Consider the following 23,376-nt stretch of genomic DNA (forward strand, 5'->3'; position numbering starts at 1 on the left):
AGCAAAACAGGGCTGGGCCTACCACGAGGCATTGAAGGGGGCTCAACCTCAGAAGGCAGATTTGCGTACCATTCAAGGGAAGCAAATGGTCAATTATTTAGTGTTCAATTAAACTTTTACCACCACAGTGGATAAGGTGGGGTGATTAGTGCCATTTGGATTTTCTACCTCAGACACCAAAATGAATGTTGGGCAGTCTCTGAATAGGGATGGATGGATGTGTCAGTCTCGGTCTCAATGAGATTGTCGGGTTTTTGAGGTCAAGCTCATTCTTTCCCATTTCTGCACAAGGTTATGGGGTTTCCTCCCCCATAATGTATGCATTAATGTATGTATTTTTAGACATATGCATTTTTGGGCGCGTACACCCATTGACTAAAGCACGTTTGTGCACATTTTTTCAGATGTGTGCATGTCACTGTTGTTTTGCTTTGCAGAACGCATTGCAAACTCAAAAACGTACAGATTTCCAACCACAAATTGTGTTCAGGTTCATGTTCGGGGCTGGGAGATGTGAATTGGATACGTCCGTTTAAAAAAACCCTCTACGGAGCAAATTTCTCACACATCTCTATCTCTAAATCAAATGAGAACATGATCATGCACACATCTCCCCCGTTAGCTTTGTCAGCTCTCTTCCTTCCCCTGCCCACTCCCCACACACTGATAGAAGTCTTGTGCATTTGTGGGTATGTCTCTATGAGAAGACATGAGCATAGGAAGCTGCCTTAAACCAGGTCAGACTTTTCATCCATTGAGCTCAGTATTATCTATTCCAGCCTCTCCCAACCTGGTGTCCTTCAGGTGTGTTATACTATAATGCTCATCATCCCCAGCCAGCCACTGCAAGGAAACAGCACTAGATGGAGCTGATCCAGCACAGCTCTTATCTTCTTGAAAAAAAAATGAGAAAGGGAAGAAGATTAGAAGAAGCGGCAAAATGGGAAGGATAAAATAAGAATAAGGGGGAGAGGAGATGGATAAAAGTGTAAGAAAAAAAGAGGAAGAGAGATCTACAGATAGTACTGAAGATACTGAATCGGTGATTCAGGTCTAGGGCTTTCTTCACAAAAAGCTTTTATCCTGCAATTGAGATTGCTCTCTCATGGAAGTTTGCGGGCTCTTCACGTGACACCATGAACCACCAAGGCGTCTCCTGCACCAAATGCCCTTTGTTCCATTTTTAAATAGATAGCAGATAATGAGCTGTCAAATTACCCTGTTGTGTTCCGCTTGAGTCCCCTCCATGAAAAGAGTAAAAGCGGCAAGAAGAGGAGCGAGCTCAATGACAGATAATGGAAGACTCAGATATGGGAGAAAGAGGGGGGAAGGGAGGGGGGAAGGAAGCGGGTGAAAAAGGGAATCATTGTGATCCTGCATTTAAAATGGAAGCAGAAAGCCCCGAGTTAAATGCAGGATTTTAGGCTGATGTAGAGATGCCCTAGGTGAGGACCATTCACCTGTGACAGCATCGGTAGAGATTGGTCCAAGCCGCTTCCTCCCAGAGATGCCATAGAGGTTGAATTTGTATCTGTGGGAAGGCTTCAGGTCAGAGATGACGACCGTGCGGGAGTCGGCATCAACAGGCACCGTCTGGGTCTTTCCTTGGGTATCCTTGTACTGGATGAGGAAAGAGTCAAATGTCCCAGCAGAGACAGTCCACGAGAGGCGAACAGACTCCTTAGTGACCTCGGAGATGGAGAGGCCACCCAGTGCAGGCCCGATCTCCGATTCTGCCATTGGAGCTGGAACCAACAAAAATAAAGAAATTCCTTCAGGCCAAGTGTGGGCCTCATTTCAAAAGGCTGATGTACGAACTACGCTTAGGCTGATATACCAGCTACGCCCTTATCTGGACAGAGATAGCCTAGCTACAGTTATCCATGCTCTGATAACTTCTTGTCTGGATTACTGCAATGCGTTATACATGGGGCTGCCTTTGAAAATGGTCTGGAAACTTCAGCTGGTCTAAAACAGGGCAGCGAGATTGTTAATGGCAACTGGCCAATATGATCATATTACGCCAGTACTTTTCCAGCTGCACTGGCTGCCAGTCCATTTACAGGCCTGATTCAAAGTGCTGGTAATGACATTCAAAGTCCTAAACAGTGTGGGGCAAGGTTAGCTGAAGGATCTCCTCCTCCCATATGTACCTGTTCAGACCCTAAGATCAGCTTCAGGGGTCCTTCTCCAGGAGCCCCTGCCAAAGGAAGTGAGGGGAGTGGCTACCAGGAAGAGGGCCTTTTCTGCTGTGGCACCCCAGCTGTGGAATGAGCTCCCTGGAGAAGTTCGCCTGGCACCTATGTTGTACTCCTTTTGGCGCCAGGTGATGACCTTATTATTTTCCCAGCATTATTTTAGCACTCTAGTCTTTTAGCTCTGCTGTTCTAAATCCATATTTTAAATCTCTGCATTGCTGCTAGGTTTTATTCTGGTTGCACTTTTATACTGTAGTTTTAAACTTTCTTCATTTATATTGTTTTATGCTGCACTTGCAGTTTGAATTTTTGTGAACAGCCCAGAGAGCTTCGGCTATTGGGCAGTATAGAAATGAAATGAAATAAATAAAAGGTGTCTGTGAGCTCTCCATTTGGACCATGGTACTGCCAGGGCAGGACTTTGGGGGAAATGTCCTGGGTCCAACTCAGCATAATGGGCAAAGAAGGTGGAATAAAAAATACAAAACTACCAGTGCAGTGGAGGCTGGTGGCTCTGATGCCACCCAAACACCTTGGATAGCTCCTTTAGAGTTCTGACTCATTGAAAGCCGGAGCGGATTCACTGCCCCACTGGCATTAGAGCCCCCAGCCCCCACTGTACCACCGCATTGTAGCTTAAAGCTCTCCCTGCCGGTAACCAAGTGTTAGGAGAAGCATTTCAAGCATTTAAAATGGGGAAAAAACTGCACAAAAGCCGGGAAATGACCAAACATCATTATATACATTTAGAGATCAGGTTAAGATCTTCTTTAAGCAGTCATTTAATCTTTAATCTGTTGTTTGATTATTAATTTTGCTGATAGCTCCTCAATGTTTTAAATAGTTTAATCTTCAATATCGTATCATTTTGACTTCTATCGTTGTATTTTGTTGTTGTTGCTTGGTTTTATGATTGTAAACTTCCCTGAAGGCATTGACCAGTTTGGCACTATACAAATCTACAAAGCACTGATCAGTGATTGGGGGAAAGGGGGTGTGGCCAGGAAAAGGGGGTTTGTCCTCAGAGAAGCCTACGAGGGCCAGATTTGGCTCTTGGCCTGAGGTTCCCCACCCCTGCTATAGATATTGGAAATGCTGGATAAAAAGGGCCTTGAAGGGAAAAAAATCAGGAAGAAAATCAGGGAAGGGGGAAAGGAAGTTCTGTATCCTCCCTAGAAATTCTGGGTCTCTGACCTGTGGCTGCTTCGGAAGAGATGGGGCCAAAGCGCTTCCGTCCAGAGATGCCGTAGAGGTTGAACTTGTATCTACGGGAAGGTGCCAGCTTGGAGACAACAGCATCATGGGAGCTTGCGTCCACAGGCAACGCTTGGGGTTTGCCCTCTGCATCTCGGTACTGAATGATGAAGGAGTCAAAATTCCCAGTCTTGACAGTCCAAGACAGATGTACAGACGTGCTGTTGATGTCGGAGGCCAAGAGCTCCCCCAGACTGGGCTGTGGAGGGGCGAGCTGTTCCGAAGCAGCTGGGTTTAGAAAAGAGAGAGGCAGACGATTCATTCTTTGGATGATATGGGCCTTCTTGGTTGTCCCACAACTAAAAGTATATCATGAGGTAACAGCTCGTAAGAGGGCCTTCTCAGTAGTGACACCCACCTTCTGGAAGGCTCTCCCATGTGTGGTTCAAGAGGTGGAAATTGTGGCGAGCTTTAAACACCTCTTGAAGACATATCTGTTTATTCAGGCTTTTCCCTGATTTGCAATTTGTTATTCTAGTTGTAACTTTTGTAATTCATTTATTATGTTATATTGTTTTTACATTGGTTTTTATATTGTTTTATATGTACTTTTATGTAAACTGCTTAAAGGTTTTAGGATATCAAGCAGTATATAACTAATTTAAATAATAAATACATACCTAAATAAATAAATACATTACACGAGCCTGCCCTTTCTCTTGGCACAGTGGAAAAACCAGCAACAGCAACATTGGCACGCAGGCTGCTATGCTGGTCCATTGGGGAAGCTCCAAGATCAACAGTCGCATCAATACCTTTCTTAGGACCAATTAAGGGCCAAGGTGGATGTGACAAGGGAGACCTGTGATTGGATCTCCCGACATCCTTTTTCTCACTTTAAATGGTACGGGATGTCTAAAGTTGATGGGAGCATTGATGCTGAGCAACGTTGTGTGTTTTTACACGATCTCTCATGACAGTTGCCTGAGCCATATACTTGCCCCCTCCCCACATCCCAGCAGCTGTCAGAAAAACGACAGGCACAGCAAAGCTGGGGAGAGGTGGTTATACGCTAACCTCCAGTATCAGAGGCAGCATCTCTCTGAATACCAGTTGCTGCGGAACATGAGCAGGAAGTGCTATTGCACCACTGCCTGCTTGTGAGCTTCCCACTGGGGAATCTGGTGTGGGAACAAGATGATGGACTGGGTAGGCCTTTGGTTTGATCCAGCACAGCTCTTTTTATGTTGTTATGGAGCCAGACCTGTTCCTGATGCCTGCCCCTGGTAAAATACCGCTCCTATGTTCCCCCTATTTTTTGCCTTTGTGGGAGTTTTGGGGAAAGACTTTTAAAAAGTGATTGCCATTCTTCAGGTTTTAAACCCTCCTTCTTGAAGGTGAGGTTAAACAGTTATTTACTATTCATTATTACATTTATATCCTGCCTTATAACAATTTAAAGTTGCTATAAAGATGACGACATTACATCCTGGGTTTTTTTCCTAGAGTGTAAGAGCTTTTCTACATGAGGCTGTTAATCCGATGTATCTAGTTTTGGTTTTGTAACAGAACTGAAATCTGAGCGCTACACAAAGAGCGTTTCCTTTCCTGCTCTTCCACTATATAATCTCTAGGGGGCACTGCAGTTTAGCGGAACAGTGCAAATACACAAGTGAAAAATCTTCACTTTTTTCCTTCACTTCCACAATTAAATACTGCATTTTCCCTCTTCTAAAAACACTCCCCAAAAGTGCTCTTTACACACAGAAGTGAAACTGGAGGGTCATGACATTGTCTAAGGAACCCATAAATAATTGTGAGAAGGGAATGATGAGCGCATGATAAATACCCTGTGTAGAAAAGCCCGAACTTTAAGAAGGGCTGGATGCGCCTGATCTCATCTGATCTCGTAAGCTAAGCAGGGTCAGCCCTGGTTAGTACTTGGATGGGAGATCGCCTGGGAACCAGGCTTCCTGTATTGAGCAGGGGGTTGGACTTGATGGTCTTGTAGGCCCCTTCCAACCCTATGATTATATGTCCATGTCTAATTGTACAACAAGCTATATTGCAGGGTACATTTACACATGATACACTAGGGGGAGCAGTTATCTCTAGCAGCATGTAATAGCGTGTGTGTAATTCAAATAGTGATCCTTGGGGTTAGAATGGGAGTGTTACTGATCAGAGACCACTGAAGACTAATTAAAACCAAAGGTTATAACAAGTGCTGTGTGATCTATCTATCTATCTATCTATCTATCTATCTATCTATCATCTAAAATGTAGGGTTGGATCCAGATTTAGGCATGTGCAACTTGGGCTGGCGGAATCAGATCTCCCTGCCCTGTCCTTTTGCAATAGCAACCCTTCCAGCCCTGGAAAAAAGCTTCACAAATGATCAAGAGGTCAAGTAAACAGAGTGGGTCTTACTTCTGAGTAAACATGCACAGTTTTCTTTTATGTAAGCCGCCTTGGGAGAGCATTTACCAAGACATCTAAACCTGGCATACATACTGAGGGGACCCTAGGGCTGTGTACCTTCGGGTTATTTTGTTTTTTGTAATGCATTCATTAGTTTTAAATAATTTTAATGTGCCCATACAGCTGAAGCCTGCAGTAACATCTTCAGCCACTTGAGGCAGACTTCCCTAACCAGCTCATAGCTTTGCAGTCCATACAGTTTGAAGCCAGGGGAGATTAGTAGGCTTCTGCCCCCTCCTCTTTGCTGTGGGGCAGAGACCTCCCCAGGGTAATGGAGTGGACAGACACTATCCTCAGGCAGCTATAGGGGTGTGCCATAGCAAGGGGTGCCAGCAGACATGGCTTCATTCAGACAGGGCAGGCATAATCTTTCCAACTCTGAAGGCTGTGCAAGTTTGCTTAAAGGAGGGGGTGGGGTGGGGGAGATAATTTTCTGACCTAGAAAGCAAAAGCATTATGACAGAGAGAAATGGTTGCTAGGTTACCACTGGGCCACAGCTGACCTGTCGTAGCCTCCGTGGAGATGGGCCCAAGGCGCTTGCGTCCGGAAACTCCGTAGAGGTTGAACCGGTATCTGTGAGAGGGGAGCATGTCGTGGAGCCTCAGTGAGCGCAAGCTCCCGTCCACAGGCAAAGCGTGGGGTTTCCCGTCTGCGTCCCGGTACTGGATGATAAAGGAGTCAAAATTCCCGGTCTCCACAGTCCAGGAGAGGAGGACCGATTCTGATGTGACGTCGTGGGCTGACAGTTCGCCAAACTTGAGCTGAGCTTCGCCTTCTGGTTGAGTGTCTGCGGCTGGAACAGAGACAGGATGCCAGACTGAAAATGCTATAGTGAGCCTTTGCTGAGGAGAAGAGTTACTAAGGAGATAGTGCTTGAATTATTTAAATTATTTAATAATTACAATCAAAGAATAATAGAATCATAAAATAGTAGGGTTGGAAGGGGCCTATAAGACCATTGAGTCAAACCCCTGCTCAATGCAGGAGTCCAATTCAAAGCATCCCTGACATGTGGCTGTCCAGTTTCATCTTGAATGCCTCCAGTGTGGGAGCGCCCACAACCTCCCTAGGTAATCAGTTTAAAGGCAAAGGTGGCCTTTAAAAGATAAATAAATCTATTTTCATTGGTGAATGTTACAGTTTAAAACAAATGCAAAGTACAAGGAAACAATAAAAATAACTAAAACGAGAGGCTATCGAATTACATACCATATCTGTTCTCCATCTTTTCGTTTTTGGGAAACAAACCTATTCATTGATTTTTCAACTTACTTCAGTTTGATAATTATATAGAAATAACGAGTCACCCAAAATATTTATCTTGTGAGGAAAACTGTGGACAAACTGGTGATGGAGCAGGCCCTTATCTGGTCAAATAAACAGGGAAAATTACAGTTCAGACTATTCGGGTGGCGATGTGTCCTCTTTTGCAGAGGACAGTCCTACGTTTGAAAGGCTGTCCACTTCAAACCTGGTTTAAAGATGAAGACCCATAAGAATGGTTGCTTTAAGGTACTGGGGTGGTTTTTTGTGGCTTCACCCCTTTTGCCTTCAAACCCGCCCCGCCCCCGAATGCAGCCGTTAAGCTGAAAGAGGTTCTACACCCCTGGATTAGACTAGAACTGGGGAGACATGGATTCAAATCCCTGCTCAGCCACAAAGCTTATGGATTGAACTTGTACCAGTCCCTTCCTCTCTGCCTAATCTATCTCGTAGGATTGTCACGAGGATAAAATGAGTTAGGAGGAATCATGTATGTTGCCCTGATCTCTGTGGGGGAAGAGCAGGATAGAAATATAATCTATCTATATAAATGATACAGTTTGTGTTAATTGTATTCATTACAGTAACAATACAGTTTTTGTTAAGCTGAAGTCAGAGTTGGTGTGAAGACAGACACTTCTTCCCTAAGGAAGTAAAGAGGTGAGCCGGGGAAAGAGAACAGGCTCCACTGAGAAGGCCCCACAGCAAAGATTCCCTCTGACCTGTGACGGCATCTGTGGAGATGGGACCCAGACGCTTGTGCCCAGAAATGCCATAAAGGTTGAACTTGTATCTGTGGGAAGGAGCCAGACTGGGCACTGTGACGTCGCGGGAATCACCGCTGAGGGGCAACACCTGGGGTTTGCCCTCCGCGTCTCTGAACTGGACTAGGAAAGAGTCGAAGCCCCCAGCAGGCACGCTCCAGGACAGACTGACTGAGTCACTGGTGACCTTGGAGGCAGAGAGGTCTCCTAGCTTGGGCTGGACAGTAACTTCTCCCAGAGATGCTTCTGGAGCTAGAGGGGAAGAGAAGGGTGGGAAGGGAAGGATCAAGAAAAGCAGGTTCTTGTCACAAATAGAAACCCTAATACACACACACACACACACGGAATAATAGTTAAAGAACCACAGCTTGGAGCAAGTTGATGTGGAAAGCCAATCTGTTGGAGAGAAGAATTAGGAGTCGAGGAAGCCGGTGGGGGAGGCTTGAACTAAAATTCCTCAGGTCTGGGAGATGGAGTGGTGATGGTAGTTTCGAATGGAGAAAAGGCCATGCTGGCTGGGGATGGTAGCAGTTGTAATCCAGCACAGCTAGAGGGCACCAGGTGGGAATGCTGGGGTCGTAGTCCAATGCATCTGGAGGGCACCAGGTTGGGGAAGGCTGCCTCAGACAAAGTAGTTTTCAAACTTGTGCTCCAAGGAGGAACCCTGGGGTTCTTTGGAAGCTCATCACTGCTTCCTCAATGAGATTAGTTATGGAAGAAAGACTTCCCTAAAAGACACTTGTCCTCTACTAGAGGCAGGGGACTTTCTGGGGGGTCAGGGATTCCAGGATGTTTGTAGAAGGACCTGAACTGATAAGCCCAATAGGCCTGACCTGCACTCTCTTTGAACTAATCATTGCAAAAGGGCGGAGAAATTGTTCAGTGATCCCTGATTGGCTAGGATTGCTCATGTCGCAATATGCAAAGTGTGTGGCTCTGTTTGCCCTTAATGACTGCCTGTAAACACTTGTGAACAGCCACTACTTTCAAGGTAAAAATCCAGCTGAAGAACATTCAGCTCAGCTCTTGGGAACATGTTCCAGGATCGTCTGGCAATCACTCAGGGGTTCTAGAACACATCAGAGGAAGCTGCCTTATACTGAGTCAGTCATGGCTGGTAGTGGCTTTCCAAGGTTTGAGATGAGGGGTGTGTGTGTGTGCCTTTTCCAGCTCTACTTGGAGATGTTGGGGATGGTATCTTGGACCTTCTGCACTGAGCTATGGTCCTTCTTGTCAACTCAACTCTGGAGTACCTCCTCTGAAGGTAGAAAGTTTGAAAGCCACTGTTTTAGACAGAGATGCTCCTCTGCCTTTCATTGCACCACAATCCCAGAAAAAGCTTCCCGTGCCATATTCTTGCCTGTTGTGCACCTGTTAGGGATGCAGATAAAAAGCAAAACCCATCAGCAACCCTAGGGAGAGAGGCATGGTGATTAGGTTTATAGTGTCAATGCAGCCAAATGGTGGGCATCCAGGGGCCCACGCAAAGCCTCTGCTGACCTGTGACAGCGTCAATCGAGACAGGCCCAAGGCGCTTGTAGCCAGAGACTCCGAAGACGTTGAATTTGTATCTCTGTGAAGGCGTGAGGTTGTAGAGGTGAAGAGAGCGCATGGCTCCGTCCACTGGTAACTTCTGGAACTTCCCCGTGGCGTCCTTGTACTGGATGAGGAAAGAGTCAAAGCTGCCTTCCTGGATGCTCCAGGAGAGGAGGAGAGAATCTGGGGTGAGCTCAGAGACGGTGACATCTCCAAGGCTGGGCTGAACACTCTCGCCCACCATTTCCTCTGGCTTCTTCTCTGCCGCATGCCCAGGTGTTTTTGCAGCTACAAAAATAAGAGAGGAAAGGGATGGAAGACCCTGAGATGTGATTTCTAGGAAAGAATGTGACCTTGAAGTAAGGGTGGTGGCAGTAGCGATTTTTTCAGTGTTGGCCTCTATGAGATGCTCGTTTGCAGAGCTCCTTTTCCTGTTTGAGACCTCAAAGGGAGAGAGGAAAAATGCCCACATGTGCAAAGCATGCAAACATCTCAGCTGTTGTTGACATTTCCGTTTTGTGGGGCTGTGAGTGGGTTACAATAAAAGAACTGAAATCCTGTGCCCTCTAGAAAATCGAAATTCCATGCCAGGAAAAAATGGATCTGGTGACCTATATGCATTATGAACATAGGACAAATATGCATAATTTCTCTTATTTTGCATAATTTAATCTGCCCTTTTGACTAATTTATCCTAGTTTTGCTAGGCAAGGAGAGGGCCCCCCAGGTTTCCAAATTTCAGCAGGCATTGTGGCCTTTCGATATATCTGCTTTTATCTTTTTTAATGAAAGCCAATGTCCTTTCTCCACTGGGAATAATATTCAGTCACCTTTCTGGTTTCTGAGATATTACTAGGCATTAGCCACAAAGTGCTGAGGGGAAAGAATTTTGCACATGCTCAAAGACTCCCAATTTCCAGCATTCCAAACCAGAGTCTGGGTAAGCATTGACTAAAATTCAGTTAAGCTTATTACATTTTAGAGTACTTATTCCAGAGACAAAGCAAGCTTCACTCTCACAGCTTGTTTCCAGAGGATCTTTTAAGGGCTCAAGTTCAGGGACTTGTTGAAGAGAAGTTAGTTTCACACTAAAGAGGACCAACGTTTTTGTAATGGCCAGTTGCAAAATGTGGATGCCTGATGCCCCAGCCACAATTCTTCAGACCTATATTTCAAATCATAAGGTCCAGAAACTTGCTTCTTAGGGTTTTTTTACGGGAATTGCAAATGGTGCTTATTCAGATTAGGGCTGCAGTTCAGAGGTTGCTTGAAAAGAAGCTATTTCCTCTTGAAAGATGTACTAATGCCCATAGAAAAATCTGGACTCTGGAACCATAACTACAATGCTTCAAATGTGTCTTCCAGGACCATAAGGGCTAGAAACTTGCTTTTCTATTTGTAAATAAAAGCTAATAAGTGGAGGAAGCTGAATTATATGCCTAACAGATGAATCCTGTACCCTTGATTCACTTTTTCTGCATTCCTGTGGATCTGGGTCATGCATGTAGCTCTTCCTGTCAGGAGAAAAAAATGGGCAGACAAAGAGGAAAGAAAAGGAGAGATGATGATCCCTTCAGAGACAAGAGGTTTACCTAAAACCTAATGAAGTGGGAAGGCTGAGTTAAAGGGTGGTAAGGATGAAACCAGTTGTGCTCCCCTCCCACTCCTCTAGCACATCTGCTGACCTGTTGTCACAGCATTGGCAGAGATGGGTCCAAGACGCTGTTGTCCAGAGATCCCGTAGAGATTGAACCTGTATTTATGAGAGGGGACCAGGTTGGGGACAATGACCTCACGGGAACCTCCTCCTACAGGAAGCGCTTGGGGTCTTCCCTCTGCATCCTTGTACTGGACTGAGAAAGAATCAAAGCTTCCCGTGGGGACACTCCATGAGAGGTGGGCAGCATTACTGGTGACCTCGGAGACTGAGAGCTCTCCCAAGCGGGGCTCCATTCCAGTAGGGACCTCCTTGTCTGCCTCTTCTCCCACTTCTCGCTCCTTCCCTTGATCTGTCATTGCTAGAGTCAAAACAAAGATGATGAGTGAGAGACTGTTGCCGGCGTATTAATGTGATGGACTTTTGCCTTCTTGTCTTCTAATGAGCTATCTGGCATAAGAAGAAAAAAGCATGCTAGTAGGTTAGAAAGAGAAATTGAAGATAGCAGAGAAAACGATCAGAGACCTTCCAATTAACAGATCACCTGGCTACACTTATCCCAGTCCCGGTAACATCCAGACTAGGCTACTGCAATGTGTTGTACATGGGGCTGCCTTTGAAGACTACAATGAGTAGTCCTCAATTCATTTCATTTCAATTAGTGCACAATCTGGCAGTTAGGTTATTGACTGGGTCCAACTGAAGAGGATATACAGTCAGGGCCAGAAATATTGGAACAAGGATAACTGTTTTGGCAGTTGGCCTCTGTACACCACCACATTGAAGTTGAAAGGAAACACACCCAGATGGGAGCGAAGTCAGGACTTTCAGCTGTAATTCAAGGGGCTTGACAAAAGTGGGGCACCAACCATTCAGGAAGTACAGCCAGCGGCATACACACACACCCATCGTTGGTGGCTCATAAGTAATGGAACGAATGGCTGACAAGCAGCTGCATGGCCAGGTGTGGCCTGTTTCCTGGGTACCCTATGACCAATCAAGTGGATAAAAGGCCTGGAGGTGGTTCTGAGTGTTACATTTGCATTTGGTAGTGTTCACTGGAACTCCCAACATGAGGTCCAAAGAGGTGTCCATGCAAGTGAAGGAGGCCATCATTAGGCTGAGGAAACAATAAACTCATCGGAGAGATAGCAAAAACAGTGGGAGTGGCCAACACAACAGTTTGGAACATCCTGAAAAAGAAGGAATTAACTGGCAAGCTCAGCAACAGCAAAAGGCCTGGAAGACCACGGAAGACAACTAAAGTGGATGACCGCAGAATTCTGCTCAGGGTGAAGAGGAACCCTTTCACAACATCTAGCCAGGTGAAGAATGCTCTTGAGGAGGTATGCATGTCATTGTCAACATCTACAGTCAAGAGACAGCTTTATGAATGTAAATACAGAGGCTTCACAACAAGGTGCAAACCACTGGAAACGCTCAGGAACAGACAGGCAAGATTAGCCTTTGCCAGCAAACACCTAAAAAGGCCTGCCCAGTTCTGGAATAGGATTCTTTGGATTGATGAAACCAAGATTAACTTGTACCAGAATGATGGGAAGAGAAAAGTATGGAGAAGGAAAGGAACAGCTCATGATCCAAAGCATACCACATCATCTGTCAAACATGGTGGAGGCAGTGTTATGGCATGGGCATGTGTGGCTGCCAGTGGAGCCAGGTCACTGGTGTTGATGACCTGACTGCTGATAAAAGCAGCAAGATGAATTCTGAAGTGTATAGGGCTATACTTTCTGCTCAGATTCACCCGAATGCTGCCAAACTGATAGGATGCCGCTTCATATTGCAGATGGTGGATAATGACCCACAACATACAGCAAAAGCTACCCAAGAGTTTCTCAAGGCAAAGAAGTGGGCTGTTCTTCAATGGCCAAGTCAGTCACCTGATCTCCACCCAATAAAGCATGCTTTTTCTACTGAAGACAAGACTGAAGGCAGAAAGACCCACAAACAAACAGCAGCTGAAGGCAGCTGCAGTAAAGGCCTGGCAAAGCATCTCGAGGGAGGAACCTCAGCATTTGGTCATGTCCATGGGTTCCAGACTTCGGGCAGTCATTGACTGCAAAGGATTTTCATCCAGGTATTAAAGGCGATCCTTAAATTTGAAATGATGTTGGTTTGTTCCATTACTTATGAGCCACCAATGATGTGTGTGTCTGTATGCCACTGGCTGTCCTTCCTGAATGGTTAGTGCCCCACTTTTGTCAAACCCCTTGAATTTCAGCTGAAAGTCCTGACTTCGCTCCCATCTGGGTGTGTTTCCTTTCAACTTCGATGTGGTGGTGTACAGAAGCCAACTGCCAAAACAGTTATCCTTGTTCCAGTATTTCTGGCCCTGACTGTATATTACCAAGGCTGGAAGATTTCCCTCATTGGCTACCTATTTTTTTTCTAGGCACCATCCAAAGTGCTGGCCTTAACAAAGCCTTTCTACCTTGGAACCTGGCCATCTGAAGGCCCACCTGATCCCATACAAACTGGCACGCGTGATTAAATCTTCTTCCGAGGGCCTTCCGAGCCCTTCTTTGGTCGTCTCACCTTCTGAGGTGACCAGGAAGAGGGTCTCTTGGTGGTTGCCCCCCAACTATGGAATGCCTTCCCCAAAGAGTTCTCCTTAATGCCTTCATCACTAACCATTAGGGGCCAGGTAAAGACCTTTTCATTTGCCCAAGGCTTTAAAAACAGACAGATTTTATTTAATGATTCTGTTTTACCTGCTTTCCATTTGAATTAGATGCTCTATCTGCTGTTTTGATCTGCCATTTATTATTCCTTCTTTTAGTGATGTTCAGGGGTATGTGCTGATCCACATATAGCCAAAACGGAACACACACACGACAGTGGTATCAGCAGGCTCAGGGGAACTCCAGGGCCTGCAGAAGTACTAAAAGGGGTGAGGGATGGTGGGAAATCCCCCCACAAATAACCCAGTGAGGACTGAGCATGGGCAATGGTGCCAATTGGGGAGCAGGGGAATGGGAAATTGTGGGAGGGGGAATGGAGTATCTTGGGAGAGGATGTGACTGGCTAGCCAGAACTGTAAACAGGAACACTCCACAGTGCGACATTTTCTTGCAGGTCCCATATTATAGTTTTATGCTACCTTTGTTAACACCATTAATTTCATAGTTGGCTTATTTATATGTTTTTTCAATGTCTTCACTGCCTGGGAAAACTTTTAAAGATGAAAAACGGGGTTAAATGACTTAAAAATAATAGGGCTAGGAGTGAGGATGTGCATCCTTCAGCCCACCTCTTGGTGAGCCACGAGGGCTTGCGGTGCTCCAAGGCTCCAAAGTGACTCCACCTGCCAGGCCAGGCACTGGCTCCCCATGACCTGGAAGTTCTATAAAAGTTAGGCTGGGACTTTGCCCAGGTAACAACAGTAACTCCTAGCTCATGTCTCCTGGCTCCTACCCAGTGGCTGCCTAACGCCAAAGCCAAGTATACATGCAAAACTGCCAGTACAAGCAGGAGACATATCCCATGTTTCAGGCAGACCTCTGACACTTTCCTCCTGCATAGTGTATCTACCCAAGCTATTTCCGCAAAGACTCTTAAGGACTTCTGGAGAGGCCCTTCATTCGAGGCTGCCACCATCAGAGGCGCATTTGGTGGCGACTCGAGAGAGGGCCTTTTCAGTGGCTGCTCCCAGGCTGTGGAACTCCCTCCCAAGGAAGGCTAGGTTCACTCCCTCTCTGCTATCTTTCTGACAGCAAGCAAAGACCACTTTATTCAAGAAGGCCTTTGGCCTGTAAGTGGGTCTGTTGGGTTGGGTGCTGTTTTTCTTCTGCAACTGTTATGTTTTTATTGTATTTTAATGTGTTTTATTGTTTTACTCTATTTTAAATTGTTTTTGTAAGCCACCATGAGTGCCATTTTCTGGTAGAAAGGCGGCGTATGAAGCAAAGCAAAGCAAATCAATCAATCAAAATATGATGCATCCCAGGAAGATCCAGAAACAACTGGTGCAGTCTGCACCACACCACAGATGGCCAGTGTGTGGTGTAGTGGCTAGAGTGTTGGACTGGGAGTCAGGAGATCCGGGCTCTAGGCCCCACCCGGCCAAGAAGCTCAATGGGTGACTTTGGGCCAGTCACAGACTCTCAGCCCAGCCTACCTCACAGGGTTGTTGTTGTGAGGATAAAATGGAGAGGAGGATTATGTGCACCACCTTGGATTTCTTAAGGAGGAAAAAAGGCGGAATATAAATGTAATAATAACTTGTTCAGATTAGGGATGCAGTTCAGGGATTGCTTGATGGGAGGCTAGTTCCTCATGAAAGAGGTACCAATGCCCATAGAAACATCTGGATCTCGGAAACCTCAGCCACTGCTTTTCAAATGTGTCTTCCAGGTCCATCATTGCTAGAACTTGCTTTTATTTAACTGAAAGCTGATAATCTGAATTGTGTGCCCAACAGATAACTTCTACGCCCATAAGGAACTTTTTTCTGCATTCCTGTGGATCCACATTAAGCGCTCAGTGCTACCTATCAGGAGAAAGAAATGGGCAGACAATGGGCTTCTCCACATGGGGCTTTTATCCTGCGATTGAGATTGGTTACTCATGGAAGTTTGCAGGTCCTTCACATGACATCATCAGCCTCCAGGGCCTCTCCTGTGTCTTCTGATCTTTATCCCATTTTTTTTAAAGATCAGAGATAATGAGCCATTAAAGTACAGCACGAATTTCTTCAGGAAAAGAGGAAGTCGCAAAATAAGAGGAGCTATATCACTGCACCATCTAGTGGCTGTATAATGAAACATATAGAATTTGCGGATAAAGGGGAGAAAGGGAAGTGCATATAAAGGGCTGATCGTAATCCTGCGAAGAATCCAGAAACAGAAGCCCTGGTAAAATTGTGGTATAAAAAGCCTCTGTAAGAAGCCCAAAGAGGAAAGAAAAGGAGACAGGTGATGATCTTTCCAGAGGATTCCAGAGACTACAGATTGACCCAAAACCTAATACAGCAGAAAGGTTGAGTTAAAGGGTGGTAAGGGTGAAACCAACTGTGAGCCCCCCACGACTCCTCTAGCACATCTGCTGACCTGTCGTTACAGCGTTGGCTGAAATGGGTCCGAGACGCTGTTGTCCAGAGATCCCGTAGAGATTGAACCTGTATTTATGAGAAGGGACCAGGCTGGGGACAATGACTTCGCGGGAACCCCCTCCTACAGGAAGTGCTTGGGGTCTTCCCTCTGCGTCCTTATACTGGACTGAGAAAGAATCAAAGCTTCCCGTGGGGACACTCCATGAGAGGCGGGCAGCGTTACTGGTGATCTCGGAGACCGAGAGCTCTCCCAAGCGGGGCTCCGTTCCAGTAGGGACCTCCTTATCTGGTTCTTCTCGCACTACATGCCCTTTCTCATTTTCAGTGGTTGCTAGAATTAAAACAAAGATGTGAGTGAGCAGGTTAATTTATCTGTGAGGAGCTGTGGTGCAGGCTGCCTGCCATTCTGAATATGCAAGCCCTGTCCAGGAGTTGCTGTGGCTTGTCGTGCTCTCCGAACACGGGCGGCAGGGGTTATTTGAGGGTTAAATAATCCTTGCATAACCCACGGTCTGCTTTAGGATTGTGTAAGGGTTGCTTAACCCTCAAATAATCCCTGGAGGTAAATTAACCCACCATGAGTTGTCATTTCATGCAAACTGGCCCACTCAAAGTGGCTTACACACACACACACACACACACACACACAATGTGTGTGTGTGTGTGTGTGTGTGTGAGTGAGAGAGAGAGAGAGACAGAGAGAGAGAGAGAGACAGAGAGAGAGAGAGAGAGATGTTACTGGCTGCAGACTGAGCATTCCTTTTGTTATGGAGATTGCTTTTTAGTGGCCAGAATGATCAATGGATATCTCTTAATTGGAGCTAATAGTTACGAAATCATATCCTGATAGCTGGAGGGTTCTACCATTAAAGGTGGCCTAAAATAATTATAAACAAAATAAATAACATATCTCCTGACTGTTTTCAGGAGATAACCATCAGAGATAACCCCCTGGAGAGGATGACAGCACACATCCATCTGAGAGATGTGTATAAGAGCATTTCTACACAAGGCTTTTATTGCATGCTCATGATTGGTCACTCACGGAAGTTTGCAGGTCCTTTACATGATGTTGTCAACCTCCAGAGTGTCTCCAGGGCTTTCTGACTTTTATCCCAGTTTTTAAAAGATTGGGGATAATGCAGTAATAAATGTTAATTTCCTTTAATGACCGTATGAAATTGCGCAGTTCTGCTATAACACAGCACCATCTAGTGGCTGTATAATGAAACATGTAAAACTTGCAGACAAAGGAATTCCCGGAAAAAAGCCTGTGTCAGCCCATGTAAGGAGCCAATCTTAATCCTGCAAAGAATCTGAAAGCAGAAGTCCTGGTAAGTTGCAGGATAAAAAGCATGGTGTGGAGAAGCCCTGCGCTGGGTGAAGACATAGCAGTTTGATAAATTGCACAGAGAGGTAGCTGTCAGTTGGCTAACACATCTCTCCCGATCCTCTCAGATTGATGGATGTGTGCATTCATGCTCCCCTGGGGGTGCAGGGTATCTCTCTCTGGGGATCTTGCAACAGTGTCTGCTGATTGCCTCTATGTATGCTGTGCTTATACATTTGTAAATACAACAAATATTACATAAGAATTTCCTACGCTTCCAGTGCTCCCTCATTGGTAGGAATCCAATGCCAAAGTAGCACTGTGCTGGAATATCTTGTGGCTCATGGAAGTGAAGACTGCACAATAATATGTTCACACAACATGACAAGCCAGAGTACAGGTTGAAAGTGGGTTGACAGTGGGCTGACACTGAACCATGTGCTGTTGTTGAATCGTGGGTTATGTGTTGAGTGAACCCATCCCTGCTAACAAACCATGGTTTGTTAACCACAAACAATCCATAGTTCTCAACCTAACAACAAACCATGGGCTATCTTCATGGGTTGTCCATGGTGAACAAACCATAACTTGTTAATGAGGCTAGGTTCACACAAGGCTCTTTGTGGTTCTACTCATCTATATCCCTCTGGGCTAGGGATGTTAGAGAATTCCGCCACGGATCCCAGGGGAGCCGAATTCCAGTGAATTCGGCCCCCCGGAATCTGTGGCGGAACGGAGCCCCCCCCCCCGTGAAAGCCCCGCGAAACAGAGCCTACCTGGCTGTGGCTCAAACTTCAGCTTTGGCTTTGGCTCTGGCGGTGGCAGCTGCCGTAGCAGCCACCATTTGCGTCCCTACACCGGCCCGTGATAGGCTACGTATATATTTTCGTAGCCTATCTCGGCTAAAGCGGGAACGCAAATGGCGTAGGGAACCCCATTTGCGTCCCTGCTTTAGCCGTGATAGGCTACGTAAATATTTACATAGCCTATCACGGGCCATCGTAGGGATGCAAATCGCGTCCCCTACACAGGACGCCATTTGCGTCTGTACCAGCCCGGCAGTGGCTGGTGGCCCCACTGTGGGTTGACCTGGCTGGCAGCTCCGCGGCCTGGCTGCGGAGCGGAGCCAGCTGGGCAGGATTCCGGGGGGGAGGAATGTATTGCCTCCCCCCACCTGCAGAACCCGGCGGAGCCAGGTAAGCAGGGTTTAGTACACCCCTACTCTGGGCAGAAGGCCTGCTGTAAAAATGGGCCTTTTCAGCAAGCTCCTTCTTGAAAAGAGATCTGAAAGCAAAGTACTAAGGAAGGGCTAGTGGGGAAGGAACGAAAAAACCTCAGAGATTGGCTGTTGTTTTTAAAAGAGATAGTGAAATTATGGAGAAAATGACTGTACTTTTTAGCTCCTTTGCTGACCTGTGGCAATAGTGACAGAGGCTGGGCCGAAGCGCTTGCGTCCAGAGACACCGTAGAGGTTGAACTTGTATCTGTAGGAAGGCACCAGGTAGTCAATCACCACCCAGTTAGTCTCCTTGTCTACAGGCAGTGACTGAGGTCTGTTTTCAGCATCCTTGTACTGGACCAGGAAGGAGTCAAAAGTCCCAGTGGGGACATCCCAAGAGAGACGGACAGAGTCGCTGGTGACATCGGATGCAGAGAGCTCCCCCAGGTTGGGTTCTGGAGCTGGTGTTGCTGTCCCCTTCTCCTCCACGTCCTGCTCTGGTGTTGATGGAGCTGTAAAAAAAAGGAAAGAAAGGAAGAAAAAAAGTCAAGGGTAAGTGGATGGTGTAGCACAGCTTCCGTAACTGATGAACTTCCAGTTGTGGATGTACAAAATGAAAAGGAAAATACTGAGTTAGACACAGCTTTATTGATCCTGGTTAAATCCTACTTCCCCACCAAACCTGCTGGATTTGGGCAGATTTGGGCTTAATTCAAAATGGCCTCATGGGGAAGAAGAGGAGGAAAAGATCAAAGTCAAACAGAGGCAGGAAAGATGAAAGGTTAAGCTATAATGGCTCCTTCCAGAAAGGTTGTCAAAACCAAATCAGTAACCGAGGACCCTGCAGCAAACAAACTGAATGAAAATAAGGAAGAGGGGTAGAAGACAGAGCTGAAAAGAGTTTGAGAAGGAAAATGCTGTTGGAATGTAGCGGAAATGGTGAGCCGCACTTACCTATCTGGGTCAAATGTCTGCCACACCAGAATCATGAAAGCTGGCTAGCCTAATACTATACGTTTGACAGAGAGAAGTGGGTCATTCTCCCGCCTGAGTCTTCTACTTGCAACAGCTGCGACCCAATTTAATTGGAAAGGAAGGAAGGATCAGATTGGAAACCTAATGTAGGTAGGTTCTGGTTAGGATGTTATGTAACATAGTGGGATGGTGATATGATACTACTTCTATGTCTAATGGTTTTTAAGCCTGGGCCGGAGACCTTAGCCATTCTCTCACCAGTCCCAGATGTCTGGGTGCAGTCCTGTTCCATTTATGAGACAGAGAGAGGGAGTGTGTGTGTGTGTGTGTGTGTGAGAGAGAGAGAGAGAGAGAGAGAGAATGGTGCCCTGCTCCCAAAATGGTTCGTGTGCACCAAGATGGCTGGAGGCCTGCTCCCAGCTGCTACAAGCAAACTAACAACACAGGGTAAACACTCAAAGAGAGAAGTAGCCTGTTTGACTTTGTCTCCGGGGCTTGGGCAGGGGTGTGTATGCACTGCTGCTCTGTTGAGGCACCAGTGGATATGAGGCCAAGATGTTTGCTACTGGAGATGCCGCAGAGGTTAAATCAGTATCCATAAGGAGGAGCCAGGTTAGGCACTGTGACCTCATGGGAGCCACCATCCATAGACAAGGTCTGCAGCTCATCCTCTCCATCTTCATACTGAACAAGGAAGGAGTTAAAACTCCCAACTGGGACATTCACAGGGGTGAGCTGTCATTTGCAAGGGAAGGGGGGTTCCCCCATAATTGGGCAGAGGGGCTTCCACAAGAGGAGCCCTTACTCTTGCAGAACGTCCCTTCCTCTTGAAGAAGGCAGATCCTAAATCCAACCCATTCCATGCTGGTTCATTTGAAAATAAAACAAATATTACAACACGAACCCCATTCACTTCTAGTGCTCCCACTGACAGAAGTGAGGACCATACAATAATATATCTGCTGACTAAGGAGAGCACTTCAAGCATGAGCCCTGAAAGGTGATGCCACAACAAATCTGTGAGACTTTATGCTGCCACAAGGCTCTTTGTAGTTCTACTTTTCTGTGTCTCCATCCCACTGGGCAGATGGCCTGATGGGACTTTTAGGCCGGCTCCTTCTTGAAAAGAGATCTGAAAGCAAAGTACTAAGGAAGGGCTAGTGGGGAAGGAACGAAAAAACCTCAGAGATTGGCTGTTGTTTTTAAAAGAGATAGTGAAATTATGGAGAAAATGACTGTACTTTTTAGCTCCTTTGCTGACCTGTGGCAATAGTGACAGAGGCTGGGCCGAAGCGCTTGCGTCCAGAGACACCGTAGAGGTTGAACTTGTATCTGTAGGAAGGCACCAGGTAGTCAATCACCACCCAGTTAGTCTCCTTGTCTACAGGCAGCGACTGAGGTCTGTTTTCAGCATCCTTGTACTGGACCAGGAAGGAGTCAAAAGTCCCAGTGGGGACATCCCAAGAGAGACGGACAGAGTCACTGGTGACATCGGATGCAGAGAGCTCCCCCAGGTTGGGTTCTGGGGCTGGTGTTGCTGTCCCCTTCTCCTCCACGTCCTGCTCTGGTGTTGATGGAGCTGTAAAGAAAAGGAAAGAAAAAAAGTCAAGGGTAAGTTGATGGTGTAGCCCAGCTTCCGTAACTGATGAACTTCCAGATGTGGATGTACAAAGAAGAAGCGAAAATACTGAGTTAGACACAGCTTTATTGATCCTGGTTTAAGGTAGACCTAGGACACAGCTACACTTCTCTACCAAACCTGCTGTATTTGGGCTGGTTTGGGCCCAATTCAAAAAAGCCTGGTAGATAAGAAAGGAAGGATTACAAACAGTCATACAGAGGAAGGGAAGATGAAAGGTTAAACTATAATGGCTCCTTTCCAGAAACACTGTCAAAACAAAATCAGTAGCTGAGGGCCCTGCAATGAGGAACCTAAATGAAAATGGGGAAAATGGGTAGAAGACAGAGCTGAAAAGAGCTTGAGAGGGAAAATTCTCTAGGAATGTAGCGGAGATGTTGAGCCCCACTAACCTCTCTGGGTCAAGTGTCTGCCATACCAGAAACATGAAAGCTGGCTAGCCTAATACTATACTTTTGACCAAGAGAGGTGTCGCTCTCCCACCCCAAATCTTCTACCTGCAACAGCTGCTACCCAATTAGATTGGAAAGGAAGGATCAGATCGGCAACCTAACGTAGGTAGGTTCTGGTTCGGATGTTATGTAAGATAATGGCATGGTGATATGGCACCACCTCCGTGTGCTGTGGTTTTGAAGCCTGGGCCTCTGTGTGGAGCCACTTGTCCTTGCCCTAGAGATCTCAGCCATTCTCTCACTACTCCCAGATTTTTCAGTGCAGCTTGTCCTGTACTGTTCCATTTCTGAGACAAACAGAGAGAGAATGGTGTTCTGCTTCCCAAGATGGCTACTAAGCACCAAGATGGCTGGAGGCCTGCTCCCAGCTGCTACATGCAAACTAACAGGGTAATGCTCTAGCACAGGGGTGGGCAACATGCTGCCCGTGGCAATTTTTCTGAGCCCCTGTGTTCCCCTGCTGCTTCACAGTGATTTTGCAGGGAATCAAGGCATGCGTGGAGCATGCGCCTAGATTGCAGGCAGACATGTGCTCCTGGAAAGCTCCAGGAAGTCTCCCGGAAGTACAATTTTGCTTGGCAACAAGGTGCATGCTCCCCACATGTCTTGTTTCCCTGCAAAATCACCATGATTTTTGCTGCCACTGCAGTGGCAAATTCAGCACACGTGGTGCTGGCAAATTTGGCAGTGGTGAGGCAACATCTGAGCCCCTGGATGTTGCCCATCCTGCTGTAGCAGAGGGGGAGCCCATTTCACTTTGTCTCTGGAGCTCAGGCGGGGGTGAGCGCGCACTGCTGACCTGTGAAGGCATCAGTGGATACGGGGCCAAGATACTCGCCGCCGGAGATGCCGTAGAGGTCGAATCTGTATCTCTGAGAAGGAGCCAGGCTAGGGACTGTGACGTCATGGGAGCCACCATCCACAGGCAAAGCCTGAGGCTTGTCCTCTCCATCTTTGTACTGAATAAGGAAGGAGTCGAAACTTCCTACTGGGACACTCCAGGAAAGGCGGACGGAATCACTGTTGGCTTCTGAGACTGAGAGCTCCCCCAAGCTAGGCTTCCTCCTTCCATCTTCCTCTTCTTCTTCCTCCTTCTCTGTTTCACCTAGATCAAAAAATGGGGGGGGGGGAGAGGAAAAGAGATCCTGTGGTCATGAGAAATGTCCAGAGATGCTCACAAATTCCCAAAGTTGTGTTGACAAAATGCGCACTTTAAAAACTATGGAAGGTTATGGAAATAATGCTATTTAACCTTAAAAATGTTAAACTATGGAATTTGCTACTACAGGATGTAGTGATGGCCGCCAGTTTGGATGGCTTTAAAGGCAGGTTGGACACATTCCTGGAGGAAACGTCTATCAATGGCTACTAGTCCTCATGGCTATGTGCTACCTCCAGTATCAGATCCAGTATGCCTATGAGCACCAGTTGCTGGGGAACATGGGTGGGAGGGTGCTGACTCATGTCCTGCTTGTGGGTTCCTGGTCGACAGCTGGTTGGCCACTATGTGAACAGAATGCTGGATCAGATGCCCTTGGGCTGATCCAGCAGGGGTCTTATATTTATTTTTATTTATTAAATTTATTAATCGCCCAT

At 46.5% G+C, this 23,376-nt stretch overlaps 1 protein-coding gene across 1 annotated transcript in view; it reads right to left on the reverse strand.

The window, feature by feature from the left end:
* TNXB (tenascin XB) overlaps positions 1-23,376 on the reverse strand; it is a 110,232-nt gene that overhangs the window by 35,169 nt on the left and 51,687 nt on the right. The window contains exons 23-31 of the mRNA XM_084830637.1: positions 22,580-22,885; positions 20,951-21,268; positions 16,164-16,496; positions 11,123-11,455; positions 9,402-9,725; positions 7,860-8,153; positions 6,377-6,667; positions 3,393-3,680; positions 1,461-1,745 (exon numbers count right to left, since the gene is read on the reverse strand). Of these exons, the coding sequence (XP_084686763.1) occupies positions 1,461-1,745; positions 3,393-3,680; positions 6,377-6,667; positions 7,860-8,153; positions 9,402-9,725; positions 11,123-11,455; positions 16,164-16,496; positions 20,951-21,268; positions 22,580-22,885 (2,772 nt within the window). The remainder of the gene's footprint in view (positions 1-1,460; positions 1,746-3,392; positions 3,681-6,376; positions 6,668-7,859; positions 8,154-9,401; positions 9,726-11,122; positions 11,456-16,163; positions 16,497-20,950; positions 21,269-22,579; positions 22,886-23,376) is intronic.

The sequence above is a fragment of the Heloderma suspectum genome, chromosome 2 (assembly GCF_057233095.1).
Source record: "Heloderma suspectum isolate Gila_16-S chromosome 2, 16-S_ref, whole genome shotgun sequence".
NCBI lineage: Eukaryota > Metazoa > Chordata > Lepidosauria > Squamata > Helodermatidae > Heloderma > Heloderma suspectum.